This window comes from Ornithorhynchus anatinus, chromosome 11, assembly GCF_004115215.2.
Source record: "Ornithorhynchus anatinus isolate Pmale09 chromosome 11, mOrnAna1.pri.v4, whole genome shotgun sequence".
In the NCBI taxonomy this organism is placed as follows: Eukaryota; Metazoa; Chordata; class Mammalia; order Monotremata; family Ornithorhynchidae; genus Ornithorhynchus; species Ornithorhynchus anatinus.
In genome coordinates this window covers 13,751,780-13,779,547 of record NC_041738.1, presented here as the reverse complement: position 1 = coordinate 13,779,547, position 27,768 = coordinate 13,751,780, and the positions used below count along the sequence as shown (strand labels likewise).

Below are 27,768 nucleotides of genomic sequence, written 5' to 3'. Positions count from 1 at the left end.
CGCGGCGCGGAGACGGACGGCGATTGGCCGGGCCGGCGGGGGCGGGGGGGGGAGGGGGGGAGTTTTGAAACGGCTCGCGAGGGGAGCCTAACGGCCGGTCCTGCCCGCGCGCCCGTCTCAGCCGTCAGGTCGTCCTTGTGTCCTCCGCCTCGGCCCCCGCCGCCTTCGCTCGCCGCCATGGAGCTAGAGGAAAACATGTCGCCCCTCAAGGTGAGGCCTTCTCCTCTCCCCGAGGAGACTCTGCTGGGGCCTGGCAGCCCACTCGTCGTCCCCCCCCCACCCCCCGCGGGCCTTCCTTCCCTGAGGAGATCGAATGGCGCAGTCCCTCCCTCACGAGAAACTTTTTGGGCCTGGCCTTCCTTCCCTGAGGAGATGGATCCCGAATTTCGCAGTTTCTTCCTAAGGAGATTGATTCCCTAGGCCTTTCTTCCCTGAGGAGATTCATGCCGGGCTTGGCCTTTCTTCCCTGAGGAGAATGATCCCGAATTTCGCAGTTCCACCCTGAGGAGATTGATTCCCTGGCCTGGCCTTTCTTCCCTGAGGAGATCCATCCCGAATTTCGCAGTTTCTTCCTAAGGAGATTGATCCCTAGGCCTTTCTTCCCTGAGGAGATTCAGCCCGAATTTCGCTAGTTCCTTCCTGAGGAGATTCACCCCCTGGCCTGGCCTTTCTTCCCTGAGGAGATGGATCCCGAATTTCGCAGTTTCTTCCTAAGGAGAGTGATCCCTAGACCTTTCTTCCCTGAGGAGATTCATCCCGGGCTTGGCCTGTTTTCCCTGAGGAGATTCAGCCCCAATTTCGCAGTTCTTCCCTGAGGAGATTCATCCTTGGCCTGGCGTTTCTTCCCTGAGGAGATGGATCCCGAATTTCGCAGTTTCTTCCTAAGGAGATTGATCCCTAGGCCTTTCTTCCCTGAGGAGATTCATGCCGGGCTTGGCCTTTCTTCCCTGAGGAGATTCAGCCCGAATTTCGCAGTTCCTCCCTGAGGAGATTCACCCCCTGGTCTGGCCTTTCTTCCCTGAGGAGCATGATCCCGAATTTCGCAGTTTCTTCCTAAGGAGATTCATCCCTAGGCTTTTCTTCCCTGAGGAGACTCATCCCGAATTTCGCAGTTCCTTCCTGAGGAGATTCATCCCTGGCCTGCCCTTTCTTCCCTGAGGAGATGGATCCCGAATTTCGCAGTTTCTTCCTAAGGAGATTGATCCCTAGGCCTTTCTTCCCTGAGGAGATTCATGCCGGGCTTGGCCTTTCTTCCCTGAGGAGATTCAGCCCGAATTTCGCAGTTCCTCCCTGAGGAGATTCACCCCCTGGTCTGGCCTTTCTTCCCTGAGGAGCATGATCCCGAATTTCGCAGTTTCTTCCTAAGGAGATTCATCCCTAGGCTTTTCTTCCCTGAGGAGACTCATCCCGAATTTCGCAGTTCCTTCCTGAGGAGATTCATCCCTGGCCTGCCCTTTCTTCCCTGAGGAGATGGATCCCGAATTTCGCAGTTTCTTCCTAAGGAGAGTGATCCCTAGGCCTTTCTTCCCTGAGGAGATTCATGCCAGGCTTGGCCTTTCTTCCCTGAGGAGATTCAGCCCGAATTTCGCAGTTCCTTCCTGAGGAGATTCACCCCCTGGTCTAGCCTTTCTTCCCTGAGGAGCATGATCCCGAATTCCACAGTTTTTTCCTAAGAAGATTCATCCCTAGGCCTTTCTTCCCTGAGGAGATTCATCGAGAAGCAGCGTGGCTCAGTGGAAAGAGCCCGGGCTTGGGAGTCAGAGGTCATGAGTTCGAATCCCTGCTCTGCCACTTGTCAGCTGGGTGACTGTGGGCAAGTCACTTCTCTGGGCCTCAGTTCCCTCATCTGGAAAATGGGGATTAACTGTGAGCCTCATGGGGGACCACCTGATGACCCTGTATCTCCCCCAGCGCTTAGAACAGTGCTCTGCACATAGTAAGCGCTTAACAAATACCAACATTATTATTGTTATCCCGGGCTTGGCCTTTCTTCCCCGAGGAGATTCATCCCGAATTTTGCAGTTCCTCCCTGAGGAGATTCATCCCTGGCCTGCCCTTTCTTCCCTGAGGAGAATGATCCCAAATTTCGCAGTTTCTTCCTAAGGAAATTCATCCCTAGGCATTTCTTCCCCGAGGTGATTCATCCCAGCATGACTCAGTGGAAAGAACCCAGGCTTGGGAGTCAGCTGTCATGAGTTCGAATCCCGGCTCTGCCACTTGTCAGCTGGGTGGCTGTGGGCAAGCCACGTCACTGCTCTAGGCCTCAGTTCCCTCCTCTGTAAAATGGGGATTAAAACTGTGAGCCCCACGTGGGACAACCTGGTGACCCTGTATCTCCCGCAGCGCTTAGAACAGTGCTCTGCACAGAGTAAGCGCTTAACAAATACCAACATTATTATCCCAGGCTTGGCCTTTCTTCCCTGAGGAGATTCATCCCTGGCCTGGCCTTTCTTCCCTGAAGAGACTGATCCCAAATCTCGCAGTTCCTCCCTGAGCAGATTGATCCCGGGCCCGCTATTTTCTTCCCTGAGGAGAAAGACCCCAAATTTCACAGGTCCTCCCTCAGGAGATTGGTTAATAATAATAATAATGTTGGTATTTGTTAAGCACTTACTATGTGCCGAGTACTGTTCTAAGCGCTGGGGGAGATACAGGGTAATCAGGTTGTCCCACGTGAGGCTCACAGTTAATCCCCATTTTACAGATGAGGGAACTGAGGCACAGAGAAGTTAAGTGACTTGCCCACAGTCACACAGCTGACAAGTGGCAGAGCCGGAAGTCGAACTCATGACCTCTGACTCTGAAGCCCAGGCTCTTTTCCACTGAGCCAGGCTGGTTCCGACCCTGGCATTTCTTCCCTTAAGGAGATTTGACCTGAGCCTGACATTTCTTCCCTGAGGAGATGGATCCCTGGCCTGACATTTCTCCCCTGAGGAGATTGATCCCGGGCTTGGCATTTCTTTCCTGAGGAGATTCATCCCGAATTTCGCATTTCTTCCCAGAGGAGATTGATCCCGACCCTGACATTTCTTCCCTGAGGAGATTGATCCCGACCCTGGCATTTCTTCCCAGAGATTGATCCCGAACCTGATATTTCTTCCCAGAGGAGATTGATCCCAGGCCTGGCTTTTCTTCCCTGAGGAAATTCATCCTGGAACTGGCATTTCTTTCCTGAGGAAATTCATCCCGGGCCTGGCATTTCTTCCCTGAGAAAATTCATCCCAACCCTGGCATTTCTTCCCTGAGAAAATTCATCCCAATCCTGGCATTTCTTCCCTGAGGAAATTTATCCTGACCCGGGCATTTCTTCCCTGAGAAAATTCATCCCAACCCTGGCATTTCTTCCCTGAGAAAATTCATCCCAATCCTGGCATTTCTTCCCTGAGGAAATTCATCCTGACCCGGGCATTTCTTCCCTGAGAAAATTCATCCCAACCCTGGCATTTCTTCCCAGAGGAGATTGATTCCCGGGCCTGGCATTCCTTCCCAGAGAAGATTGGCCCTGAGCCTGTCAGTTCCCTCCCTGAGGAGCTTGGTCCCGACCCTGGAAGTTCCTCCCCTGAGGGGACTCGTTCTGGCCTGGTCTTTAACAGCACAACCTTGTGGCAAGAGCCCTGGCTTGGGAGTCAGAGGTCTTGGGTTCTAATCCCACCTCTGCCCCTTGTCTGCTGGATGACTTTGGGAAAGTCACTTCACTTCTCTGTGCCTCAGCTACCTCCATCTGCAAAATGGGGATTAAGACTGTGAACCCCACGTGGGACAATCTGATTACCTTGTATTCCCCCAGCGCTTAGAACAGTGCTTGGCACAGAGGAAGCGCTCAACAAGTGCCATTATTATTATTATCTGCCCCTTGTCTGCTGGGTGACCTTGGACAAGTCACTTAACTTTTCTGGGCCTCAGTGACCTCATCTGTAAAATGGGGATTGAGACTGTGAGCCCCATGTGGGACAATCTGATTACCTTGTATTCCCCCCCCCCCCCCGCTTAGAAGAGTGCTTGGCACATAGAAAGCGCTTTCTAGACTGTGAGCCCAATGTGGGCAGGGATTGTCTCTATTTGTTGCTGAATTGTATTTTCCAAGCTCATAGTGCAGTGTTCTGCACACAGTAAGCACACAATAAATACAAATGAATGAATAAATAAATACAATAATTATTATTTCCAGCACTTAGTTCAGTGCCTGGTAGTAAGCACTTAAGTACCACAATTACTATTATTATCCCTGAGGAGATTCCTCTCGAGCCTGGCATTTCTTCCCTGAGGTGATTCCTCCTGGGCCTGGCAATTTTTCCCTGAGGAGATTTATCCCAAGTTTGGCAATTCCTCCCTGAGGAGATTGGTCCCAGGCCCGGTAATTCCTCTGTGAGGAGATCCGTTCCTGGCCCATCAGTGACCTGGGTGAGATTCCTGGACCAGGGTCTCCCTCCCGCGAGGGACCTTGCGGGGAAGCAGCGTGGCTTAGTGGAAAGAGCACGGGCTTGGGAATCAGAGGACGTGGGTTCTAATGCGGCTTGTCTGCTGCGTGACCTTGGGCAAGATGCTTAACTTCCCTGTGCATCGGTTGCCTCATCCGTAAAATGGGGATTAAAACTTTGAGCCCCCCCATGGGACAACCTGGTTACCTTGCATCTACCCCAGCTCTAAAACAGTGTTCAGCACATAAGAAGCACTTAACAAATACCATAATTATTATTATTACCTGCAGCCAGAATGCCAGGCTCACTCCCGATTAACCGCGGCCGGGGTTGACTTCCCGCGGGCTCGCCTCATCTTTGCGAGCTGCCAGGGTACTTTAGTTGCTCAAGGGGTTCCCCTGTGCCCTCCCTCCAAAAGACCTGCCGTTCAGACCCTCCGCATTATCATCTTCAACCCTATTGATCCAGCGCCTGCTGCATGCGGAGCTTTGTGCTGAGCACTCTGGAAAGCACAATAGAAACACAAGTCCGGTCCCTGCCTTTAAGGAGTTTACAGTCTAATGGGAGAGTCACACAAACGCAAATTATTTGGCAATAGTGGAAGGAAGAGACCGAAGCTACAACTGGAAATTGACAGGAGTACGGAAAGATCAATCATTGGTATTTGAGGGCCACATATGAATCCATAAGCAACTTATTGCTTTATTATGACTATATATGGGAGAGAAAGGGAGTCCCAGGCCCCAGGGAGGGCATGCATAAGGAGTCGGCGTTGGGATAAATGAGATTAAGGTACAGAGAGTAGATTCGTGTTAGAGAAGTGAAGTGTGTGGAATTGGGTTGTAGGAGGAGATCAGTGAAGTAAGGTAGGAGGGAGAAAACTGATTGAGTGCCTGAAAGCGCTCGAGAAGGTGAAAGGACAGCCACTGGAAGGTTTTGGGTAGTGGGGAAGATACAACCGAATGGATTTTCAGAAAAATGATGAGTGAAGTTTGGACTGGTGAAGGGCGAGATAGAAAGCAGGTAGGTCAGTGAGGAGGCTGATGCAGTAGTTAAGGTGGGAAATAAGTACTTCGATCAGTGTGATAGCAGTTTGGATGGAGACGATAGGGTAGGTTTTAGAGATGCTATGAAGATGAAGATGTGTCCTAGAGGATAGAGCGGAGGACTTGGGTCAGGAGACCTGGTTCTAGTAGCTCTGCCACTTACTTGCTGTATGGTCTTACGCAAGTCACTTAACTTCTCTGGGCCTCAATTTCCTCATCTGTAAAATGAGGGTTAAATAGCTATTCTACCTCCTCCTCAGGCCATGCGCTCCATGTGGGACAGGGATTGTGTCCCATCTGATTATCTTGTATCTATTCCAGCACAGAGCACAGTGCTTGGCACCTAGTAAATGTTGAAAAGCAATGTGGCCTAGTGGATGACTGGGAGTCAGGAGGACCCGTGTTCTAATCTGACTCCACCACTTGCCTGCTATATGATCTTGGGCAAGTTACTTAACTTCACAGTGTCTGTGACCTCATCTGTAAAATGGGGATTAAGACTAAGGAAGGATTGTCTACCTCAGCGCTTAGCACAGTGCCTGGCATATAGTAAGCATATCACAAATTCTATAAAAAAAGTAAATGCTTAACAAATGCCACAATTAATAATAATAATGTTGGTATTTGTTAAGCGCTTACTATGTGCAGAGCACTGTTCTAAGCGCTGGGGTAAACACAGGGGAATCGGGTTGTCCCACGTGAGGCTCACAGTCTTAATCCCCATTTTACAGATGAGGGAACTGAGGCACAGAGAAGTGAAGTGACTCGCCCACAGTCACAATTATTAATTGGGGGTGGAGGGGTTAAGTAAAATGATCTCTCCATATATGCTAAGAATTCATTTTTTTTCTCCCCATCCAGCCTGTGAGCATGAACACCCAGCTCGGCAAAATCAAGAAGGATGAAGCAGCAAAGAAAAGGCTGTCAGTGGAGAGGATTTACCAGAAGAAAACCCAGTTGGAGCACATCCTGCTCCGCCCAGATACATACATCGGCTCCGTGGAGCTGCTGACCCAGGTGAAGCCGGGAGACGAAGTCATTTTGAGGTTACCACAACAGACAACCCGAAGGGACAGCGCTCCACGGGGCTAAGCGAGGGGAGCAGTGGACCCCCCAGCTTCAGCTGGATTTCCAGCCTCACTCATTTCGGGGCTCTGACCAACTGGCTGAGAGAGACCCAGAAGGGCAACCCTCTGGCCTGTTAGCTCTTTGAAGCCTTTTCCCTCCCAGTCCCACCCCTTTGAAAATCCCCCCTCCCGACTTTTGTTCCCTTGCTGCCTCTCCCTGTGGGCCACACTCTGATCCCACCTCCTAACGCTTCGTGTTCAGAGCATTTTCAGCTTCTTTTCCCCAATCCCGGAAAGAGCGGTTCGAAAGGTTTCTTCTGCCTGCTGCAAGACTTCTAGAATCCTCATCGGAGCGGTAACTCATTAGTTCTCAAACTTTAGCGTCGCCGGAGAGAAGGGTTTCCGTGAGAAGGAGAAAGCAGTAACGATATCCCTTCCTTGCTTTTCCCATTTCAGAAATAATCAGGCTTCCCTGTAGTACGATCTGTCAAGCAGTCCGGGTTCTCAGTTTTGGAACCCTATTTGGAGCAAACAATTTCAACAGAAGACTAGTTGTGGAATAGAATCAGCCTCCTAACATCTCATTTGTTTCTCTTATTTCTAGCAAATGTGGGTCTTTGACGAAGATGCTGGACTCAACTGTAGGGATGTGACTTTTGTTCCTGGATTGTATAAAATCTTTGATGAAATTCTGGGTAAGTAAATTCAGTTATCTCATGGGTACCCTTGAGTGATTTTGCTGCTGCATAGGTTTCTTCAGATAAGTTGGCCGACCCCGGAATAGTAGTACACTCTTCTTTATTATAAATTTGACGTCAGAGTCCAGGGGGTATATTCATTTGTTCATTCGGTTGTATTTATTGTGGAGTATAACTATGGCAGAACCCCAGGGAGCTAGGCTGCTCGACAGACATCCCATAAAATCAGGGACAAAACCATCACTGGTCCAGCCCAGGACAGCAACGTTAAGACACCTGGAGAACCCGTGGAAGGGAAATCCTAACCATAACCTTGATTCACTCCTCTCCACCCTCACTCTACCCCAGTGACCCAGTATGAACCGTCCATCATCTAACTGCCCCCATCATCCCTGATTCCCACTGCTTAAGTCTAGAGCTCGGCGTGGTAGAGCCAACCGGAGGGAATCCAGAAATAAGGCCCTAAGAGCCCCTCGGACCTGGCCCCAAATGTTCCACGTCCTTAGGCCGTCCCAGCAGAAAGTCTGATAATTTTATTTATTGAGTGCTTACTATGCGCAGGGCACTTTATTAAGCGCTTGGGAGAGTACAATATACCAGAATTAGCAGAAGACGATAGAAGCAATTCATCAGCCCATAGTTCCTACCTCCACCAGAGAGATGGTCCTGCTAAGGGAGATGCTGGAAGGGAAGCTAGAGGCCTCTGGTATCACCCCGAGTTCATTGGGCTAGATGAAAAATGCCACCATTTTGCCAACTCCGCAGGTGTTGTGGCCAGGTTTGCTTTGCTGAATTTTATCCCCATGTTTCCCTCGGGAACAACTTGGACAGGTGACGGAAGTGTATGAGAGAAAAATATTCCCCGAAGCCTGACAAATCTGTGTGATTCTTTTGCTCTCTTCTAGTCAACGCAGCAGATAACAAGCAAAGGGACAATAAAATGTCTTGCATCAAGGTCACCATTGATCCGTAAGTCCCTTTCACTCCGGTCCAGGGAATGTTAGCCTGGAGAAACGTTAGCCTGGAGAAATTCTGGCATTTCAGAATGGTATTCTGGAATCCAGAATGGGATCCCAAACTGGAGGTCAGCAGGGGGCATTAGAGAACCAACCATCTCTCTTCTCCCGGCTCCTCCTATCCTTCCTCCCTCCAGAGATCATCTCCCTAGCCAAGCGTTATCTTTGCAGGATGTGAGCCATTTCCGTCCTGTATTCAATCCCAGAATAGAGCGGGAGTCGGGGCCCCATTCCCACGCGCGTGGGGCTGACCTCCAAGCGCGGTGTTTTGACTCTTCGCGGCCAGTCACGTGTGGGCCAGCCCCCAGCCTGATCAAAGGACTTGTAGCGCAGTCAGCAGCCACGTAGAAGACCCTGACCCTGGAGCAAAGGAGGGCAGATTGAGGCCAGAGCTGAAAACAGTTTCCCCATGTGACCGATCTGGTGGGGTGGGGGAATCAGGGAGGGGCCACCCAGTCTGCCCCCGTATCCTATTTGTTTCTCTTCTTGATGGATGCACTTCGGTGGGTGGGTGAGGGGGTGTTTTTCCAGCTTCCTCTTTTCCATTTAGCGTAGCTGCTTTTCCCAAGTTTCCCCACAGAGTGCCCAACGTGTGTTTGCACAGCACTATCCGTGTCCGCCCAAGCTGTGGAAAAGGGTGTAGAGCTTGTGTGCCCTGGGCGGCCACCCCAGGGCTTGGCTTTTCCCCTGAGAGGCACCCCCGCCGTTGAGGGAGGGTTTGCATTTTACAGCAGGAAAATTTCCAGGAAATCCAGCGTGGCGTTGAATCCAATTGTCTATTGCACCTCTTCATCTGAAATTTTGCACAGTAAATGTGCTGCGATATTTTGAAACGAGCCCCCCATCCACCACCCCTCTTTGGTACGGGGTAAAATTGAAACGGTCCACAAAAAGCAATTTTGCAACAAACTTCCAATTTCCTTTTCTCAGGGAGAACAATACAATCAGCGTGTGGAACAATGGGAAAGGCATCCCTGTAGTAGAACACAAAGTGGAGAAAGTCTATGTCCCTGCTCTCATCTTTGGACAGCTCCTGACTTCCAGTAACTATGACGATGATGAAAAGAAAGTTACAGGTAGGCTCTTTCGAAAGAGAGAAGTGTTTCTGCAGGGAACAGATTCCCTCGTTCCAGGCGCTAGTCGTTAACCTCAGTTGGAGCATTTGGGGCCAGAAGGACTAGAAACCATCTGCTGGGATGTAACTTGATTGCTCAGGAGGGCAGGACTTGTTCGATCCCGCTGGCCAGTCGGTTGTAATAGGTATCTGGGTCCGCTCGCAGCCCTGGTCCCTGCGGCCACACAAACAGGGCAAGGGGAAGCAGCCGTGGAGCGGGGCCGGAGCCAAAACCAGCTTAGAAGCAGTGTGGCCTAGTGGAAAGAGCCCAGGCCTGAGAGTCAGAGGATCTGTGTTCTAATCCCAGCTCCGCCACTTGCCTGCTGTATGACCTTCATTCAACTTCTCTGTGCGCCTCAGTTGCCTCATCTTTAAATTGGGGGTTAAGACTGAGCCCTTTGTGGGCCAGGGACTGTCTCCAACCCAATTATCTTATATCTACCCCGGTGCTTGGTTTAGTGCCTGGCACATAGTTAGCCCTTAACAGATAGCATTTAAAAGACCCAAAAAATGTGGTTTCTCATTTTCCAGGGGGTCGGAATGGTTACGGAGCCAAGCTGTGCAACATATTTAGTACCAAGTTCACGGTGGAAACCGCTTCTAGGGAATACAGGAAACTGTTCAAGCAGGTATGGTAACCCATAGTTGATTATAGAGCAGCCCTCAGGTATCGAGGGCTTTGGATGGCTAAGAAAAGGCGTGAAAGTACGGTATTTTCAGTGGCCCTGAGGAAGGGGTGGATTCCACTGGGTGAAAATAAGGTCTTGGATGGATAAGGAGGCAGGCAGAGTTCCTGGTTGTCGATGATTTTCTTCCCCTGCACCCTCCCACTCTCTCAGACCTGGACAGACAACATGGGAAAAGCAGGCGAGATGAAGCTCAAGCCCTTTGATGGGGAAGATTATACCTGCATCACCTTCCAGCCGGACCTGGCGAAGTTTAAAATGACAAGCCTGGACAAGGATATCGTGGCTCTCATGTCGCGGAGGGCCTATGATATCGCCGGATCCACCAAAGATGTCAAAGTCTTTCTTAACGGGAAGAGGCTGCCCGTGAGTTTTCCACTCGGATGGTTCCCAAGGTGGGGTGGGCTGCAGCGGGCATCACCCCCGACGGGAAGAATTCGGCGGTGTTGGGCAACAAAGTAGTTCTTCAGTTCCCTTCAGTCTTTTCAAAAGGGTTTTACATTGGGTGTCGGGAGTTCCCAGAAGCATCCGCGTGCCCGGCCCTCACCAGCAGACGTATCACCAGATTCATTGATTCAGTCATATTTATTGAGCACTTCCCCTGAACCTTCCCCCCGGGGGGCAGGGACAGTTTCTAATTCTCATCTGTGTAATCTTTCCCAATGTTTAGTGCAGTGCTCTGCATATCGTAAGCACTTAATAAGTATAATTACTACTCCCAAGTATTGTATTACTCTATAGAATAGCCTTTATTGATTACTTAGGGTACTAAGCTTTGGGGGAAAAAAATGCCCAGATGGGAATTTGACATGGTTCTTGGCTCTCACAGGACCCACAAACAGAAAATAAGGAGTAGGGGGGTGGGGGTTACCTCCGGCGCTTCAGGTAAGAGGAAACAATAAAAACAGAAAAATGATCTCAAAGGACATTCTTGCAAGAGCTGCAGAACCTCGCAGCTAAAGAAGCAGCTGTCTGGTTCTCGCTGCCCAGGCGGGGCTGTTCAAAGCCCGACGGCCACGGCCACCCCAACCCCACGGTCTAAAAGTTGGGAAGCTGCCTCTTTGACATCACACTGCCGTGGTGAAGAGAGCGGGATGGGACCCAATGACAGATAGAAACTCATGGCTGCAGGATGGTTTCTTGGATGGTGGGTCTTTCTGCTTACTGGGGGTGGGGGCAACTTCTCGCTGCCAAGCTTCCAATAAGCCGTGTGTCTGTTTCTGTGCAGGTGAAAGGATTTCGAGGCTACGTTGACCTGTACGTAAAGGACAAGGTGGACGAGACCGGCAACCCCTTGAAAGTCATCCACGAAGAAGTGAACAGTCGCTGGGAGGTGTGCTTGACCATGAGCGAGAAAGGGTTTCAGCAAGTCAGCTTTGTCAACAGCATTGCCACCTCCAAGGTAACTGGCCCAGACACCGAACTGGTCACCCACGTCTCTCGTCCTCGACGTGGCCGATTGTCTTGCAAGTCCACCGCCTCCACAAAGAGACGGACAGAAGGGACCTCAGCAGGCTGACGGGGGGCGGTGGGGGGGACCCGGGTGGATGATCTGATCGGACTGATGCTTCTTGGTCCTGATGTATGTGTGGGCCTTGGTTCCCTCAGGGAGGCAGACACGTCGATTACGTGGCCGACCAGATTATAAGCAAACTTATTGAAGTTGTCAAAAAAAAGAACAAAGGCGGCGTGGCTGTGAAACCCCATCAGGTAAAGGCACTGGGCGTTATCTTGACGGCGGGCAGCGGCGGGGTAGAGGCCGAAACTCTTTGCTCCGTAGGGGACAGGGCACTGGGATGCTTAGCGGCTGCCATTTCTCCGCAGGTGAAAAATCATATGTGGATTTTTGTGAATTCCTTGATTGAAAACCCCACCTTTGACTCCCAGACCAAGGAGAACATGACTCTTCAGGCTAAGAGCTTTGGCTCCAAGTGCCAGTTGAGTGAAAAATTCATCAAAGCGGTAAGCACCCAAAGAGCCAGGATTCCCCTACTCTGTGGCCCGGATGGGCTCGTGTGGGCGGCTCTTTTAGATCCTAGCGGGAAGGGCTCTAGTTCACTGGGGAGGAAGTGGAACCCGGATGGATGATAAGGAAGTAACGGAAAAGCACACCGTTGGCTAAGAACGGAGCGTTGGTTTTCAGGCCGCCAGCTGTGGCGTGGTGGAGAGCATCCTAAACTGGGTGAAGTTCAAAGCCCAAATCCAGCTGAACAAGAAGTGTTCGGCCGTGAAGCACAACAGGATCAAGGGTATCCCCAAACTAGACGACGCTAACGATGCAGGTACCGTTTCGTCCCGCCTCCGGGCTCCCGTGGGATGGGGAACGGGTGCACCGCCGTGAAAATTCCAGGAAGAGGGCCTGGCGAGTGACGCTTTTATTCGGCAGCAGCGGGAGGGGCCAGATGTCAAAAAGGAAAGGGAGTTAGATACCAAAACTGGCGATTTCAAAAGGGCCGAGACCAAAGGGTCCTTAAGACCTCTGGCTCTGGCCCCCTCCCCCTTTGTTTAGAAAGACTGAAAGGTCAGAAGCAGAGCTATAAAAAACTATTCGGCAGATGCGCGAGACTACCAGCTGCCCTCCTGCCTCATCTAGATCAGGATGATACCATTCACTGAGTCGGGTGGGATCCCGTTCTATGAGGAGAAGCACTTCTTCCTCTGCCCACCTCCCATTCTGCCTGTCTGTGCCTCCTGGGTGACTCGGAGGGAGGGCTGGTGGGAGTCGGGGGTGTCTGTGACCTGGCAGCCTGGGGCACGTGGCGGCGGCGGGCTCCGAGGCAGAGCAAAGGGCCCATCACTTGCCCTGCCCCCGACCCTGCCCGAGCCACTCTGTGAGGCTGCCAGGAGGCGAACCCCTGGGCCCACTTAAATTCTGCAGAAAGAGGCCGTGATCGTTTGTGACTTGGCTTGCAGGCAGCAAGAACTCGACCGACTGCACGCTCATCCTGACGGAGGGAGACTCGGCCAAAACGCTGGCTGTCTCTGGCCTCGGCGTGGTCGGGAGAGACAAGTACGGAGTTTTCCCGTTACGTGGGAAAATGCTCAACGTTCGAGAAGCGTCGCACAAGCAGGTCAGCGGACATATCTTCCAGCTTGGGTTTACCAAAGGGATTGTGGCGGGCGGCGTAGAGAGCTCAGTCTCCCTCCGGTCGGGCACTCTTCGGAAAGCACCCGAAGCTGTGATGGCTGGAAATAGGAGCTGCCAACCCGTTAGACTGGTACTTTCCCAGCCAGCCCCGTCCTGGCACCGTCAGGATCGACGAGCTCCAGAGAGGGTCCCGCTAGAGGCACCGTCCCAAGGGGGCGGGGAAATAGTGGGAAATGGTTTGGGATGATGCCAGACAAGTCCTTGGATTTCTCGGGTCAGGGAAGGGAAAGGATACATTTTAGCCAAATAAACGCTGCTTGGCCTGACGTCAGTTTTGGGAATTTCTGAGATTCTCAGAGCTGATACTGAAAGTGTGGTTTTTTATTTGGGCTTTCAGATCATGGAAAATGCAGAAATTAACAATATCATTAAGATTGTGGGTCTTCAGTACAAGAAGAATTATGACGATCAGGATTCACTGAAGACTCTCCGCTACGGAAAGATTATGATCATGACAGATCAGGTTAGAGCCGGTTTGAAAGCTCTGAGATCCTTAACTAAAAGCCATTTACACCTCACTTCTGCCCGATTTCCTGGAAAGGAAGCAGATGGGTCACGTAAGGGCGGACGCCCCCAGCCCTCCTCCGAGGCGAGGGTTGTGTTCTCGAGAAACCCCGCGGCCTCCCGAGCCCAGACAGGTTGGCACGGTCAGATAAACGTTCCCCCACCCTCAAACAGAGTTCTGGCCAACATGGGTTGCAAAGCCACGTCCCGGCCAGAACCGAGGGTACCTCGTGGTCATCGTCATTGGTCGGTGTTTCCTGAGCGTCCTGAGGATGGGCGGTGCTTTTTCCATTCCGCCGAAGCACACCTGCCCCGACCGGGGCTGAAAAACAGGAAGGGCTGGCAGGCCCATCCCAGTCCCCCCAGGGCACTGTCCTAGCAGTGGACCTGGGCGTCCTCGCTTCTTTCTCCTCCCCCGACCCCATCACCACCAGGGAGTTTGGGAGGATCAATGGCGGACGGCTGTTTTCAATCATTCTCTTCCCTTCCGGCTATTTTGTTGAGCACCGCACTGAGAAACTCTCCCGTGCTAGCACCGGTACCAGAAGCTCCCTTAAGAGTGGTTTTTGCTATTTCAAACATGTTTTAGGATCAGGATGGCTCCCATATCAAAGGCTTGTTGATCAATTTCATCCATCACAACTGGCCCTCTCTTTTGCGACATCGCTTTCTGGAGGAGTTCATCACTCCCATCGTAAAGGTAAAGCCAACTTTGGGAACGAATTGGAAGAGGGTCCCTTAGTGCCCTGAAATGCACCTTAAGAAACCAGGGTAGGGTTTAACAGGCTCGTTGTAGACACATTTGTTGGGTACCACAGGTTTCCAGAAACAAGCAGGAGATGTCATTCTACAGTCTTCCTGAATTTGAAGAGTGGAAGAACTCCACTGGCGATCACAAAAAATGGAAAGTCAAGTACTACAAAGGTTTGTCCCCAGCCCTGGCCCAGCGCGGAGGGTGGTGCTCAGGGACGAAGGGGCCATTGAGTGCCCGTCCGAGAGGGCCGGGATTGAGGCCGTCGGGGGAAATGCGAGGGCCCTGCTTTAGTTCACCCTTGTGTACGGGAGCCTGCTGGGCTCAACGTCCGTAATTCGGTCCTAGCGTCGTCGAAGTCCTCCTGTGTCCTGCTGGACGAGTAATAGAATTAGTAGTGATAGCAATAGTATTTATCCAGCACTTACTATGTTTTACTTTGCTAAGCACTGGGGTAAATACAAGGTAAACAGACAGGATCCCTGAACCATGTGGTTCTGACCATCTAAATGGAGGCAAAAACAGGCACAGCAGTGAGATAACAAGCAACACTCAGGAAAACCACAGTCCAGGCTAGCACTGGGAATCGAGAAGCAGTTTGGCCTAATAGATAGAAGACAGTTCTGGGAGTCAGAACGAGCTGGTTCTAATTCCGCGCCCCCCTCCCCCCCGCATTTGTCTGCTGTGTGACCTTGGGCTAGTCACTTATCTTCTCTGCCTCAGTGACCTCATCTGTAAAGTGAGGATGAAGACCATGAGCCCCTTGTGAGACATGGGCTATTTCCAACCTGATAAGCTGTATCTACCCTAGCTTAGTACAGTGCCCGGTGCCTGGTAAATGCTTAAATGCCATGAAAACAAGTAAAGAAACTAAAACCCGTAGGTAGACCCAGTTATTGGAGGGAGAAGTCCTCACCACCGCATCCTTCCCAGTGTCCAGTCAGTCTGGAGGCTTCGACGGGGTGATGGCAGTTTGTGTATCAGGGAGTTATGGCCGGGGGCAGCAAGGCAGAATCGTCACAGGGCTGCTGCAGGGACGCCAGGGTTCCTAAGGGGTCCGGACCACTCTGGATCACCGCTAGTTAGCACCCACCCCTGTTCCTGCAGGGGTCCGTCGGGAGGCTACAAGACCCCAGGGCGCGGACCAGTCAGCTCTCCCTCGTTTCTGTAGGTCTGGGAACCAGCACGTCCAAAGAGGCTAAGGAATACTTTTCCGATATGACAAGGCATCGCATCCAGTTCAAATATTCCGGGCCCGAAGATGATGCTGCGATCTCCCTGGTAAGTGCGTCGGCCCGGGAAAAACTCCCAGCGAGTCTTCGGAATCACCTACATTTCCGATGGTCCCCTCGGCCTCGAGTTGGGTCGGGACGGGATGCCCCGGAGATGCGGGATCTGGGCGTTTGAGGAAGGGGTGGGGGGCCTGGAGGCAAGGCATCGATGGTCTGAGGGAGCCTTTCAGAGTCGGAGGGCGGTGAATGGCAGCCAGCAGTGCAAAAGCGACGTTTTCCATCTTAAAATCCACAGGCCTTTAGCAAGAAGCAGATCGATGATCGGAAGGAATGGCTGACTCATTTCATGGAGGACAGAAGGCAGCGAAAGTTGCACGGCCTGCCCGAGGTAATTCCTTTACACGGTCCTGTCGGTTCCGGGGCCCCATGATCAGCTCGATCTATTCCGGCAAATCGGAGCCTGGGGCCAAGGATGCAGAATGAAGTAAATGGCGGTGAGAAAGAAAATGTGCGGGATCTATTAGCTTCTGAACAGCCTCATACGCGGGCAAGCTCTGAGAGGATTTGCTGCTGGTAATAATAATTATGACATTTGCTATGCGCTTGCTCTGTGCCAGGCACCATACTAAGCACTGTGGTGGATACAAGCAAATCAGGTTGGACTCAGTCCCCTGTCCCACGTCTCGATCCCCGTTTTACAGATGAGGTAACTGAGGCACAGAGAAGTGAAGTGGCCTGCCCAGAGTCACGCAGCAGACGGATGGCAGAGCCGGGTTTAGAACCCATGAGCTTCTTACTCCCAGGCCTGTACTTCGTCACAGCTTAGGCCCAAAGGACCAAAATCCTCAAGGATAAGGTCACGTTGGCAAGTCTTTTCTCTGCCCCCTTTCCGATTTGCCCAGGAGGCTGCAGACTGACAGCTGCTGCCCGGGGATGCCGGAGCCTCAGCCAGTCTGGGCAGCCTGAGCCTCCCCGGGCGGAGTAGGGAAAGGCAGATCGCTTGTTGGCAGCGGGCATCCTGTGACGAGAGATGGGGCGGGGCCGGGGGCATGTGACCTGGCGAGCACAGACCAATCCCGCCAGCCAGGGGCGGCTTGACCTTTCACGTGAGACTTGCCCCGTGCAGGCCCAGATCCAAAGAGACTTTCCATCGGAAAATTCCCCTCATAGTCCACGACCCACCCAGGGCCGCCCATTGTGTCCGTGTTTTCGTGCACCGCTCAGTGGGGAAGCGGGCTGCCAAATCCCAACACACCTCGGTCTACAGGTGGGGTTGAGAGAAACGGCAACCCACCTAGCCCCTCAAGCACGTTGGCCAATGAGTCAGCTATGTTATCTCGGAGACCTCTGTCGGTGCTTCGGGGGGGACCAGTAGGGATTGACCTTACCTTTGGTCTTGACCGAAAGTAAATCACATTTCTGGGTTCCCTTTGGAAAAGCCAGCTCTTTTTGACCCATCCCAACATGCTCATTGCTAGGTCCACAGCTCTTCTGTTGCGGCGGTTACCAACTGACATGCGTAACCCCTCTCTGTCTTCCCTCAGGATTATTTGTATGGCAAAGCCACTAATTACCTGACCTACAATGACTTCATCAACAAGGAACTGATCCTGTTCTCCAACTCCGACAACGAGCGGTCCATCCCGTCCATGGTAGACGGTGAGCGTCTCCCCGCCTGCAGCCCCAGTTCGTCAAGCTCCGGATCAGCCCTGAAGACGGCAATCCGTGGGCGGTTCTAGCTTCACGGCCTCTCTGCGGGGCTGGAGCCGCCGACCCTCACGCTCGCCCCTCTCTTCACTTGGCAGGTCTGAAACCAGGCCAGAGGAAAGTTCTGTTCACGTGTTTCAGAAGGAATGACAAGCGGGAGGTGAAGGTTGCCCAGCTGGCCGGGTCAGTGGCTGAAATGTCGTCTTACCACCACGGCGAGGTATGCCCTTGGCCAGCCGGGAGGGAATTGGGCAGGCACTGACAGGTGGCTCCGTTGAAATAACCAAGTTGTAGGAATGGTGGGACTCTTAGTGGTTCGGGGCGAACCAGCAGTGCCCCCAAAGGGAGATGGGAAGGGGCAGAAGGCGGGCAAGAAAACCCAGATGGGAGCCGGCGAGTGAGACAAAACTTCTCTTTCTTCTTCTTTAGATGTCGCTAATGATGACCATTATTAATTTGGCACAAAACTTTGTGGGCAGCAACAACGTCAACCTCTTACAGCCCATCGGTCAGTTTGGCACCCGGCTCCACGGGGGCAAAGATTCTGCCAGCCCCCGTTACATCTTCACCATGCTCAGGTCAGTGTCTGCGGGGAGCGGGACCCCCGTCACGCAAGGGGTGAAACGTGAGAGGACACAGCAGTCTTGGTGATGCTGGGGGCGGTCCCCTCCCTGCCCATCTTTTCCCTGGTCTTCAACCACAATCTGGGAATAATGCCCAGTTGGTTTTATCTGTTCGCCGTCAACCAAGATGCCGCAAAGGTCAACACGGAACCACCGTCCCAACCATCCCCCGCATGTGAACATACACAAACACACATTGCACGTGCACACACATACAGAGACCGTTGCACTATCGTGCTTGCTCTTTCCGGTGCCCGGTACAGCAGGAGCCGCTAACGGCCGCCTCCCGCCCGTTCCTTCCCCCCCAGCCCCTTGGCCCGGCTGCTGTTCCCCGTGAAGGATGACAACACGCTCAAGTTCCTCTACGACGACAACCAGCGTGTGGAGCCGGAGTGGTACATCCCCATCGTGCCCATGGTCCTGGTCAACGGGGCGGAGGGCATCGGCACCGGCTGGTCCTGTAAGCTCCCCAACTACGACGTGCGCGAGGTCGTGAACAACATCAGGCGCATGATGGATGGAGAGGAGCCTCTGCCAATGGTAAACACGGTCCCCGGGGGTGGCGGGAGCCCCGTACTGCGTCACGGGCGCTAGGTGTGCGAGGGACGGGAAGGGAGGGCGGGAAAGGAGGCCCCGGGCTGAGGACCGACCCCCCCCCAGCCTGGGCTCACCAGGGTCCCTTCTCTGCCCCCGTCAGCTGCCGAGCTACAAGAACTTCAAGGGGACCATCGACGAGCTGGCCCCCAACCAGTACGTGATCAACGGGGAGGTGTCCATCCTGGACTCCACCACCATCGAGATCTCCGAGCTCCCGGTCAGGACCTGGACACAGGTAATGGATAGCAGTGGAGTCAGCGGGTTCCCCCGCCCCGGCTACGGCTCGGCGGCCGCCCGGCCCCCCCACCGCTGACCCGAGGGGCTCTTTTTCCGGACGGGCGTTCTCCATAGGTGTACAAGGAGCAGGTGCTGGAGCCCATGCTGAACGGCACGGAGAAGACCCCGGCGCTCATCGTGGACTACAGGGAGTACCACACCGACACCACCGTCAAGTTCATCGTCAAGATGACGGAGCAGAAGCTGGCAGAGGCCGAGGCCGCCGGGCTGCACAAGGTGTTCAAGCTTCAGACGAACCTCACGTGCAACTCTATGGTGTGTCTGCAGAGGATTTTCTCTTTGATTTTTCTTTTCATCGTTGTTGTTTTAAAGTGGTGTTTGTTAAGCGCTGACGATGTGTTAAGCGCTGGGATAGGTACAAGTTAATTAGGTCAGACCCAGTCCCTGTCCCACCTGGGGCTCATAGTGTAAGTAGGAGGAAGAACAGGAATCCCCATCTTTCAGTTTGAGGAAACTGCAGCCCCAAAAAGTGAAGCGTACAGCAAACAATTGGCAGAGCCGGGGTGAAAATCCAGGGCCTTCTGACTCTCCGGGCCCACGCACTCTCCACTAGGCCACACCACTGAAGAGGGCCCAGGGCAAGTGACCCTAGAAACAGGAGCCGCTGCTTGAAGTGGGGTGCCTGTGGCACACTCCCCCGGCTCCTGATCCCGGCTAGAGGAGGGGAAAGCCGACTTTAAGTAGGAGGGAGAACTCTTTGGTTCAGACTCTCCCTGGGCAGGCCACTTAGAGAAGCCACCATGGCAAACCGCCGCCTGGGACCAGTCACAGTGATGCGAGCAGAATTCTGTGGCTCCTGATTTCATGAGCTGACTACAGATGCGAGGAAATTCTGCTGAAGTCCTTTGTCCAAACCTAACTCGAGTCTCACCCTGTTCTGCTCCCAGGTGCTTTTCGACCACGTCGGGTGCCTGAAGAAATACGACACGGCCCTGGACATCCTGAGAGACTTTTTCGAGCTGCGGCTTAAATACTACGGGCTAAGGAAAGAATGGCTCGTCGGAATGCTGGGGGCCGAATCTGCCAGGCTGAATAACCAGGCTCGCTTCATCCTGGAGAAGATCGAGGGCAAAATCGTCATCGGTACGTTCCCGGGACCTCTGCCGCCAAGGTCCGGAGTGATCCCGTTTGGGGAATAGTATTCAAGTCAGGTTCCGCTCATCCTTTAGGGAGGGGCCGGGTTTCCCATGGAAGCCAAAAGCATCGCTGGCGTGGGTGGTCAGAACCAAACTGAGTTTCTCTAGCGGCCAATATCCACCAGTTTGGATCACGGATATTCTTTTCATTGAGACGGCTGATGATACATCTAGTTCCGTCTCCTCTGGGCTCCGGCGCCGGGAGCATTTCCAGAGGTGAAGTAGTTTACTCACTCCCAGTGGTAACTGCGCTCAGGGCAAGCCCAGGCCTCAGAGCCCTCTCGGTGCTCGTTTTCACCTGGAAGGGCAGTGGTCCAAAGGGCAGGTGGCGTTTAAAGCATCCCGAGGCGGTGGGGGGAAACTCACTCGGTTCCTTCCTGCTTCCAGAAAACAAACCGAAGAAGGAGCTAATAAAGGTCCTGATCCAGCGGGGCTACGACTCCGATCCCGTCAAGGCCTGGAAGGAAGCGCAGCAGAAGGTAACGTCTCACGGGGAGTGGGAGCGGAGATCCCTGGGCCCATCCACGGACGGGGTGGGAGGACCCCGGCTCCCATCGAACACAAGTCAGGTTGCACCCCACCCACCCAGCATATCCACATTAAGGGAAATGTAGGCTGTAGAACACCGGCCTCGAAGCACTGTCCGCATCGCGGTCTCCCCAGATAAATATTGCCAGAAGGACATTCCCTAAAATCACTTTTCCAATCAATGGTATTTGTTGAGCGCTTACTATGTGCAAAGCACCGTACTGAGTGTTTGGGAGCGGAGCGAAGATTTACCGGGCCCTGGCGGGACTGAGTGCATTGAAAACGGCCCCTAGGGATCAGGTGAGGAGGAGAACGAAGATAGCGAGAATGAGAAAGAAACTGAGAAGAGCGAATCCACATCAGCCACTGGGCCAGACTTCAACTACCTGCTCGAGATGCCGCTCTGGTACCTGACCAAGGAGAAGAAAGATGAGCTGTGTCGGCAAAGAGATAACAAGGTAGGGTGTTGGCTTCCCCAGGGCTAACCTTTCCGGTCTCACGCCACCGGCGGGCAGCCGGGGTTTGGCTGAGCCTGTTGTCCATTTGGTTTTTAGACCCAAGAACTGGAAACCCTCAAGAGGAAGAGCCCCGCGGACCTGTGGAAGGAAGACCTGGCAGCTTTCGTCGAAGAGCTGGAGGTGCGTAGATGTTCCTTAGAGGCCGCTTTCTAATGGGAAGTTTGGATTTTGGAGGGAGATTGCCCGGCGCAGGTGGGAGCCTCCCTGACCATGTGGGAACTGGGCAAGGGGGCAGTTTGGAGGTGGGGAAACGCGGCGGGCTCCGCACATGGTAAGCGCTCGACAAATACGAGCGATCGATCGGTTGATTTCCCCCACCCTGCTCCCAGGCGGTCGAGACCAGAGAGAAGCAGGATGAGCAAGCCGGGCTCTCGGGCAAGGCCACCAAGGGAGGGAAGCTGAAGGTGAAGAAAACTCAGCTGGCAGAAATCCTGCCGTCTCCCCACGGCAGGAGAGTCATTCCTCGAGTGACTATTGAGATGAAAGCGGAGGCCGAAAAGAAAATCAAAAAGAAGGTTAAGGTAACCCCCTTTGAAACTGTTTGGTCATCGTTATTGTTGGTCACTTTCAAGGGATACTTTCCACCTGAAAATCAGCTGGTGAATTTCTTGCATTTTTCTGAATTGGGTGCCTAGCACTCAGTAGATTCTCGATGCCACTTGTTATTATTTTGATTTTTTAAATGCTGAATGTTTTGCATACACCCACTGGTGCCCTCACTGAAAGCCTTTGTGGCTGCTGCTAACACCTGAGTCGTCAATGCTCTCTGTCTAGCTTTCCCGCTGGTTACTTCCTCCAAAAACACACCCAGTCCTCCTCAGAGGCAAGGGTCGTCTTCTCACAAAACCCCATGCGGAAGAAAACTCGTGCTGGTGCCCTCGCCCCTTCCGGCGATTGCCCCCGAGCACCCAGGCAGCATCTTCCAGTGGGCTCACGGGGCTGGAAGAATGTCCCCCAACTCCCGATCAGCATTCTAGCTCGGCGCGCTGTGTGAATCGGGCCTGGCAGAACTGAGGGGAGCAGAAATCAAGGCACAGAGGAACACTTAGTTGTCATGGGTGGTGCGGTGATAGTAGTAATAATAATCGTGACATTTGTTACGCACTTTCGACGTGCCAAGCACCGCTCTAAGCGCTGGGCTGAGATACAAGGTAATCCCCGTCCCACATGGGGCTCCCAGTCTTGATCCCCATTTTACAGATGAGGTAACTGAAGCACAGAGAAGTGAAGTGACTTGCCCATGGCCACATAGCAGACGCATGGCAGAGCCCGGATTAGAACCCACATCCTCTGACTCCCAGGCCCGGGCTCTTTCCACTAGGCCGTGCCTCTTCTCCTAATCTCGTAGTCTGGTGGTCTGGACCAAGAATGATTCTGTCCCAGGCCTTTGCCTCACCACCTCCCGTTCTAGGCTTGCTTCAAATCACAACTTCGCCGCACCAGAAATTCCCACGTGAGCCGGGCCTCCTCCCACCCCCCACAGCCACATATCGGATTCCCGTCATTCTCCCAGCTCCCAGAGCGGCACTTAGCACGTTACAAGCCCTCAGTAGAAACCACCGTTGTGGTTATTAGTTATACCCGCAACCCCACTCAAACCGATGCTGGGGGAGGGAGCAGAACCGAGTCCGTCTCCAACCCCACACCAGGCCAGTCACTGGCTGGAAGGGGGTTGAGTCGAGCTCTGTGTTTCCTCAGTCCGAGACCAGCGCTGGGAGCTCCCCTGAAGACAAGGAACCCTTGAGCCTCAAGCAGAGATTGGAGAAGAAATTTAAATCGGACACAGGTACCGGGGACGTCCCAGGGAAATCGTACCGGGTCTCAACGGCGGGAGGGCGGGCCCAGGTGATAGAGAGCGGAGAAGTGCCTGGGGCGTGTACCTGGAGGGCCCGCGGGTTGGGGGTGCGATGTGGGAAGTAGAGTGGACGTAGGAACGAACCTCCCCCGTCTGCCCGTCAGGCACCAAAGGAAAGAAGCAGAACACGCTGCTGTCCAAACGGGTCAAAAAGGAGAAGAAAAGGAACCCTTGGTCGGACTCGGAGTCCGACCTGAGCTGTGACGACAGTGACATCGACGTGGCCCCGCGGGAAACCAAGCCGCGCAGAGCCGCAGGTGAGAGGATGGCGGCGGCGAGTATTAATAACAGTATTAAGTTCTTCTCTCCTGCTTAGACCGAGCCTCCTGGGAGACAGGGACTGTGGACTGTAAGCGCTCCCTCTGGACTGTCAGTTTGTTATATTGTACTCTCCCTAGAGCTGAGTACAGGGCTTTGCACACAGTAAGCGCTCAGTACATACGATTGATTGAATGTCCGACCTGATTGTCTGATCAGTATAATGCCTGACACGTAGTAAACGCTATCATTGTGCAGAGCATAAGGAAAGAATACACAGTGGGAATTAGACATGGTCCTTGGCCCCCAGGGGCTCACAATCAGAGAATATAAAGGGAGAGAGGGGACTGGACAGACATATAAGAAAAGTTAGAGTAAAACACCAAGACAACATAAAAGACGTGGGCAAATAGCCACGGACTGAGAGGCATCCGGTCAGATGCGTTCTTGCCGCAGGGGTGGTAAGAGACTCTTCCGAGCTGGGCTACAGGCCGCATCATCTCAGGGCTGGGGGCATTGCCAGGAGGTTACTCTGAGTTGCTTGGGGAAAGGCTTTTTTAAAAAAAAACATGGTATTTGTTAAGCGCTTACTATGTGCCAGTCGCTGTACTGAGCGCTGGGATAGATATGCGATAATCAGGTAGGACACACCATGTCCCACATGGGGCTCACAGTCTTCATCCCCATTTTTAAAGACGAGGCACAGAGAAGTGGAGTGACTTACCCAAGATCATCCAGCGGGCAAGTGGCGGAGGCAGGATTAGAACCTAGGTCCTGCCTCTCAGACCCACTGCTTCATTTCAGAACCCACCCTGGGGTCTTTGAGGAACTGGAGCTACGAGGGGCGGCGTTTCTGACTGACCAGGGGCGGACGGGGGCGGATCACTCGAGCTAAATTGCCGTCGCCCTCTGTGTCTCTGTGTTCCTTCAGCAAAATCCAAATACACAGTCGATTTAAGTTCAGACTCCGACAGCTCGGATTCCGATGGAAAAGACTCCACGGTAGAGGAAGAGGACTTCATCCCCACCAAAGTCACGGCCTCGAGAGGAGCCATTTCTAGGACGAAGGCTGACCCAGGGTAAGTGGAGTGGTTTCAGAGGCCTCTGCCAGGTGGGGCGAAGGGGACGTGCCGGGACCCCGGAGGAGAGCTCAGGCCCAGCGTGGCCCCCCCGAAGCCGGCTTAGTCTCCCCTCCAATCAATCATTCCCAACCAGTGGTATTTATTGAGCGCTCACGATGCACCGAGTACCGTACTGTGTGTTTGGGAGAGTACGGTACAACAGAATTAGGACGAGAAGCCACCTGGCTTAGTGGAGAGAGCGCAGGCCTGGGAGTCGGAAGCACCTGGGTTCTCATCCTCGCTCCGCCACTTGTCTGCTGTGTGACCTTGGGCAAGTCGCTTCACTTCTCTGTGCCTGTTGCCTCATCTGTAAAATGCGAATTAAGACTTTGAGCCCCACGTGGGGCATGGACCGTGTCCAACCTGATTACTCCGTGCTTAGTACAGTGCCGGGAAGCTCTCCGACAGCGCCCCAAGCCAAGAGTGGTGGCGGCCCAGGCTGTACCCAGCGGCCTCGGGGACGGCAAGCTGGGATGGTGGGGCAACCTGACCCTCCAGGACCTGGGCCTGGCAAGCAGCCCCTCCCCCAGGCTTTGTCTTTGGGCCGGTGGCTGGGGATTTACCAGCCCCTGCCGTCCACCTCCGCCCTGGCACCTGGCCCAAGACGTTTCCTTCCTCTGGGCCTCGGTTTCTCCATCTGGGAAATGGGGAGGGGCTGTCCTGACCCTCTCGGACTTGCAGGGGCGTCTTGGGGGGGAAAGCGATGTCAGGGAGTAAACATCAGGTGGGCTAGGAGCTCCTACGGGTCTTTGTGTTTCAGGGAACCCCAAGGGAAGGTGGCTAAGGAGGAACTTGAGCACCAGCAAACTGCCAAAGCAAGTACGTATTTTGGGGGGAGGGGAGGGGTGTCAACACGCCTGCATATTTCTATTTCGGGGGTCCTCGGGTTACAGTAACACTGTGTCAGCATCAACAGGTTCAACAAAATAGAAACTGTCTTCCAGCACCTCCCAGAATTGTCTCCAGTGATCTACCCAAGTACCCAAGTTGGCACGGGTTGGGCTTTCCTAACATTAATAATTACTGTTATTAGCTATTATTGTTGTTGTTGTTGTATTAAGCGTTTTCTATGTGAGAACGTTGTTCCAGGGGCTTGGAGTAGACACAAGTTAAGCAGTAACAGATGCTGATGCGTAGTAAAAATGACTGGGCTTTCCCAACTGACCAGGATTTAGGTGGGCAAGCAGTTCATCAACTGGAAGGATTTAGGGCATCCCCCAACCCCTGGGGTGGGAGGACAGGATGTCTTCTTATAGACGTGTTCTGTCTCCTCAAGTGGAAATCCAGAGCTCAGACACCTCTGATGAAGAAGGCCCGGTCTCGGCGGCTCGGGACCCTCCCACCCGCGACCCGTCTCCCGTCCCCGTGACCCTGAGCCCGCTGCCTAAGAAGTCCGCTCCCGCCCGGGGGAAGAAAACCACCACTGCCACCAGAGCCAAGGACAAGGGTAAGTATCAGTCACGGAGTCGAACGCCTTGGGGCCGAGCTTCTCCGGGGATTTCCGGCTCCGGGCCAGAATCCTCCCCGGGCTGGCTGAAGGGAGGGGAAGAAGAGGGGGATGGAGCCAGCTGGAAACATCTGGAGAGCAGGTCGGGGGGCCTGGGCCCAGAAAGCCACCCTGCTCTCGGGTCACCACCCTCCCTTCCCATCCAGTCTTACCCATCCTCTTCCGAAAGTTTAGACCCAGAAAAGGCCCGGAGCGAGCTCTGGCCCAGCCCGCTCGTCCACATCTATTTCCCCTGGGGCCATCGGGGGGTCCGGTCCAGCCCTGACCCAGAGGCTGTTATTGCAGGCGCCGCCGCCCCCGCCGCCACGAAGAAGGCAGCGGCCCCCAAGACCACCAAGGCCGCGGCCAAGAAGGCGAGCGCGGACAACGGCGCGGTTGCCGGCCCCAAGAAGGCCGCCCCCGCTAAAGAGAAGCAGCAGCGCAAGAGGAAGCCCATCTCCGAAGATTCAGACGACTCGGACTTTGGAAAGAAAGTTTTCAAATCTGTGGCCACCAAGGTGGGTTCTGTCACCAAGACCGAGGGGGCCCTCTGGGAGATTGGCGGGGCTGAAAGTCGAACAGACCGTCTAACCGGGACTACCCCCGGGGGGTGACCCCCGGCCCCAGCCCACCCTCCGCCGGCCCCGCGTGCGGGCTGGCGCCGGTTCCCTTCCACCACGGAAGGTACCCGCCACTGGCACCATTTGCAGCAGACAGGGTGGGCCGTTTGGAGGGCGCGAGAGCTCAGGGCTTCCTCCCCTCACTCCCAAACCCCCAGGCAGGTCAAGGGAGTCCCGGCAGCCAGTACCAGTGAGAGCATGGCACCCCTGCGAGCCATCAGAGGAGCAGACCCCGCCAAAATTCTAACCCCTCCTACCTTTCTCTTCCAGAAAGCCAAAGTAGTGGACGACGACGATTTCCAGATCATTACTACCCCCATTGCCCCCCGGGCCCGGCCCGGGCGCACCAAGAAGCCTATCCAGTACCTCGAGGAGTCCGACGACGACATATTTTAGGTAGTGGGCTTATTTTTAAAAGTCTCGGAGCCCAAGACTGGTTTTGGATTAAAATGGTTCTCCCAGAGTTCTTAATTCCCCCCCCAACCCTAACCCCCCATAAAGTTACAGTGTAGGTTTTATTCTAGATGTATTTTACCAGGTTAAGAATAGAGTTCATTTTAGCCGCCGGGAAGTACAGATTGAGTGCTCTGCCCTGCCCCCGCAAAGGAATCAACACGGCACATCCAGAGGGGCCGGCAATCCCTACCGAACTAGCAGAGCGACGCTTTGAGTCTCGGTTCCTTTGCACTTAAATGCGATTTTACCCCTTAGCATCGTTGACTTGCATTGAGCCTCCAGGTAGGGAGGCGAGGAGAGTTTCAGCTTGATGGTCCCAGCGGCTGGACCCACCCCTCCCTCCCCACCGCCCCCCAGGGGAGGGGTCCAAAAGCATGGACCCTGGAAGCCCCTGTGTAGGAGGTTTGGTTTTAAGTACTCAAGACCTTAATCTTAAACTACCTAAGTTTTAAGTAAGTCCAGGTTCCGCTAATTGGCAGACAGACCCTTTCAGGCTTTCCAAACCCTAGCCGTGGGGCCTTCTAAACCTCCCTTCCCCTATCCATCCTCCTCCCGCCGCTCTGGACTCTTGCTAGCCGCCCCCCCGCGCAGTTTCCGTTTCCAGAGAGCCGCGGCTTGTCCCCGCCCCGCTGCCAGAAGGCAACCGAGGGTGCCCGGGGGACGGGCAGAGTAGGAGCTGGCGGGCGGCTGGCAGCTAGAGCCAAACCGTATTCCCTGGTTTGGAATTCAAGTCCCCTGGCTCACTATGTATAAAGTGTCTGTGTAGTCGTGGCGTCTTGTGAGTGTCTGTAAATATTTGCTGTGTTTCCCAGTTGTCCGTTCAATTCATTAGGAAAAAAAAAAGAATTGTTTTTTTACCTCGAATAAAGAAGTGTGTAAAAATGGA

At 53.7% G+C, this 27,768-nt stretch overlaps 1 protein-coding gene across 1 annotated transcript; it reads left to right on the top strand.

Moving 5' to 3' along the window:
- The first annotated feature begins 96 nt into the window (after nucleotides 1-96).
- TOP2A (DNA topoisomerase II alpha) lies at nucleotides 97-27,768 on the top strand. The gene is made up of 35 exons (XM_029075541.2): nucleotides 97-210; nucleotides 6,326-6,481; nucleotides 7,136-7,226; nucleotides 8,135-8,198; nucleotides 9,176-9,321; nucleotides 9,891-9,988; nucleotides 10,199-10,411; nucleotides 11,274-11,447; nucleotides 11,654-11,755; nucleotides 11,870-12,007; nucleotides 12,189-12,327; nucleotides 12,959-13,116; nucleotides 13,531-13,656; nucleotides 14,287-14,397; nucleotides 14,516-14,621; nucleotides 15,620-15,729; nucleotides 15,976-16,068; nucleotides 17,225-17,339; nucleotides 17,486-17,607; nucleotides 17,817-17,965; nucleotides 18,319-18,550; nucleotides 18,708-18,842; nucleotides 18,959-19,159; nucleotides 19,792-19,987; nucleotides 20,428-20,519; nucleotides 20,862-21,026; nucleotides 21,123-21,206; nucleotides 21,416-21,607; nucleotides 22,785-22,872; nucleotides 23,046-23,198; nucleotides 24,131-24,278; nucleotides 25,081-25,139; nucleotides 25,597-25,767; nucleotides 26,113-26,324; nucleotides 26,697-27,768. The coding sequence occupies exons 1-35, from the start codon at nucleotides 178-180 to the stop codon at nucleotides 26,820-26,822; spliced, it is 4,698 nt and encodes a 1,565-aa protein (XP_028931374.1). The 5' UTR covers nucleotides 97-177; the 3' UTR covers nucleotides 26,823-27,768.

Coding starts and splice junctions, on each gene's coding strand:
- TOP2A (XM_029075541.2), top strand. CDS start 178: ATGGAGCTAGAGGAAAACATGTCGCCCCTCAAG. Junction 9,322..9,890: donor TGATGAAAAGAAAGTTACAG/GTAGGCTCTTTC, acceptor CTCATTTTCCAG/GGGGTCGGAATGGTTACGGA. Junction 23,199..24,130: donor CAAGCCGCGCAGAGCCGCAG/GTGAGAGGATGG, acceptor GTGTTCCTTCAG/CAAAATCCAAATACACAGTC.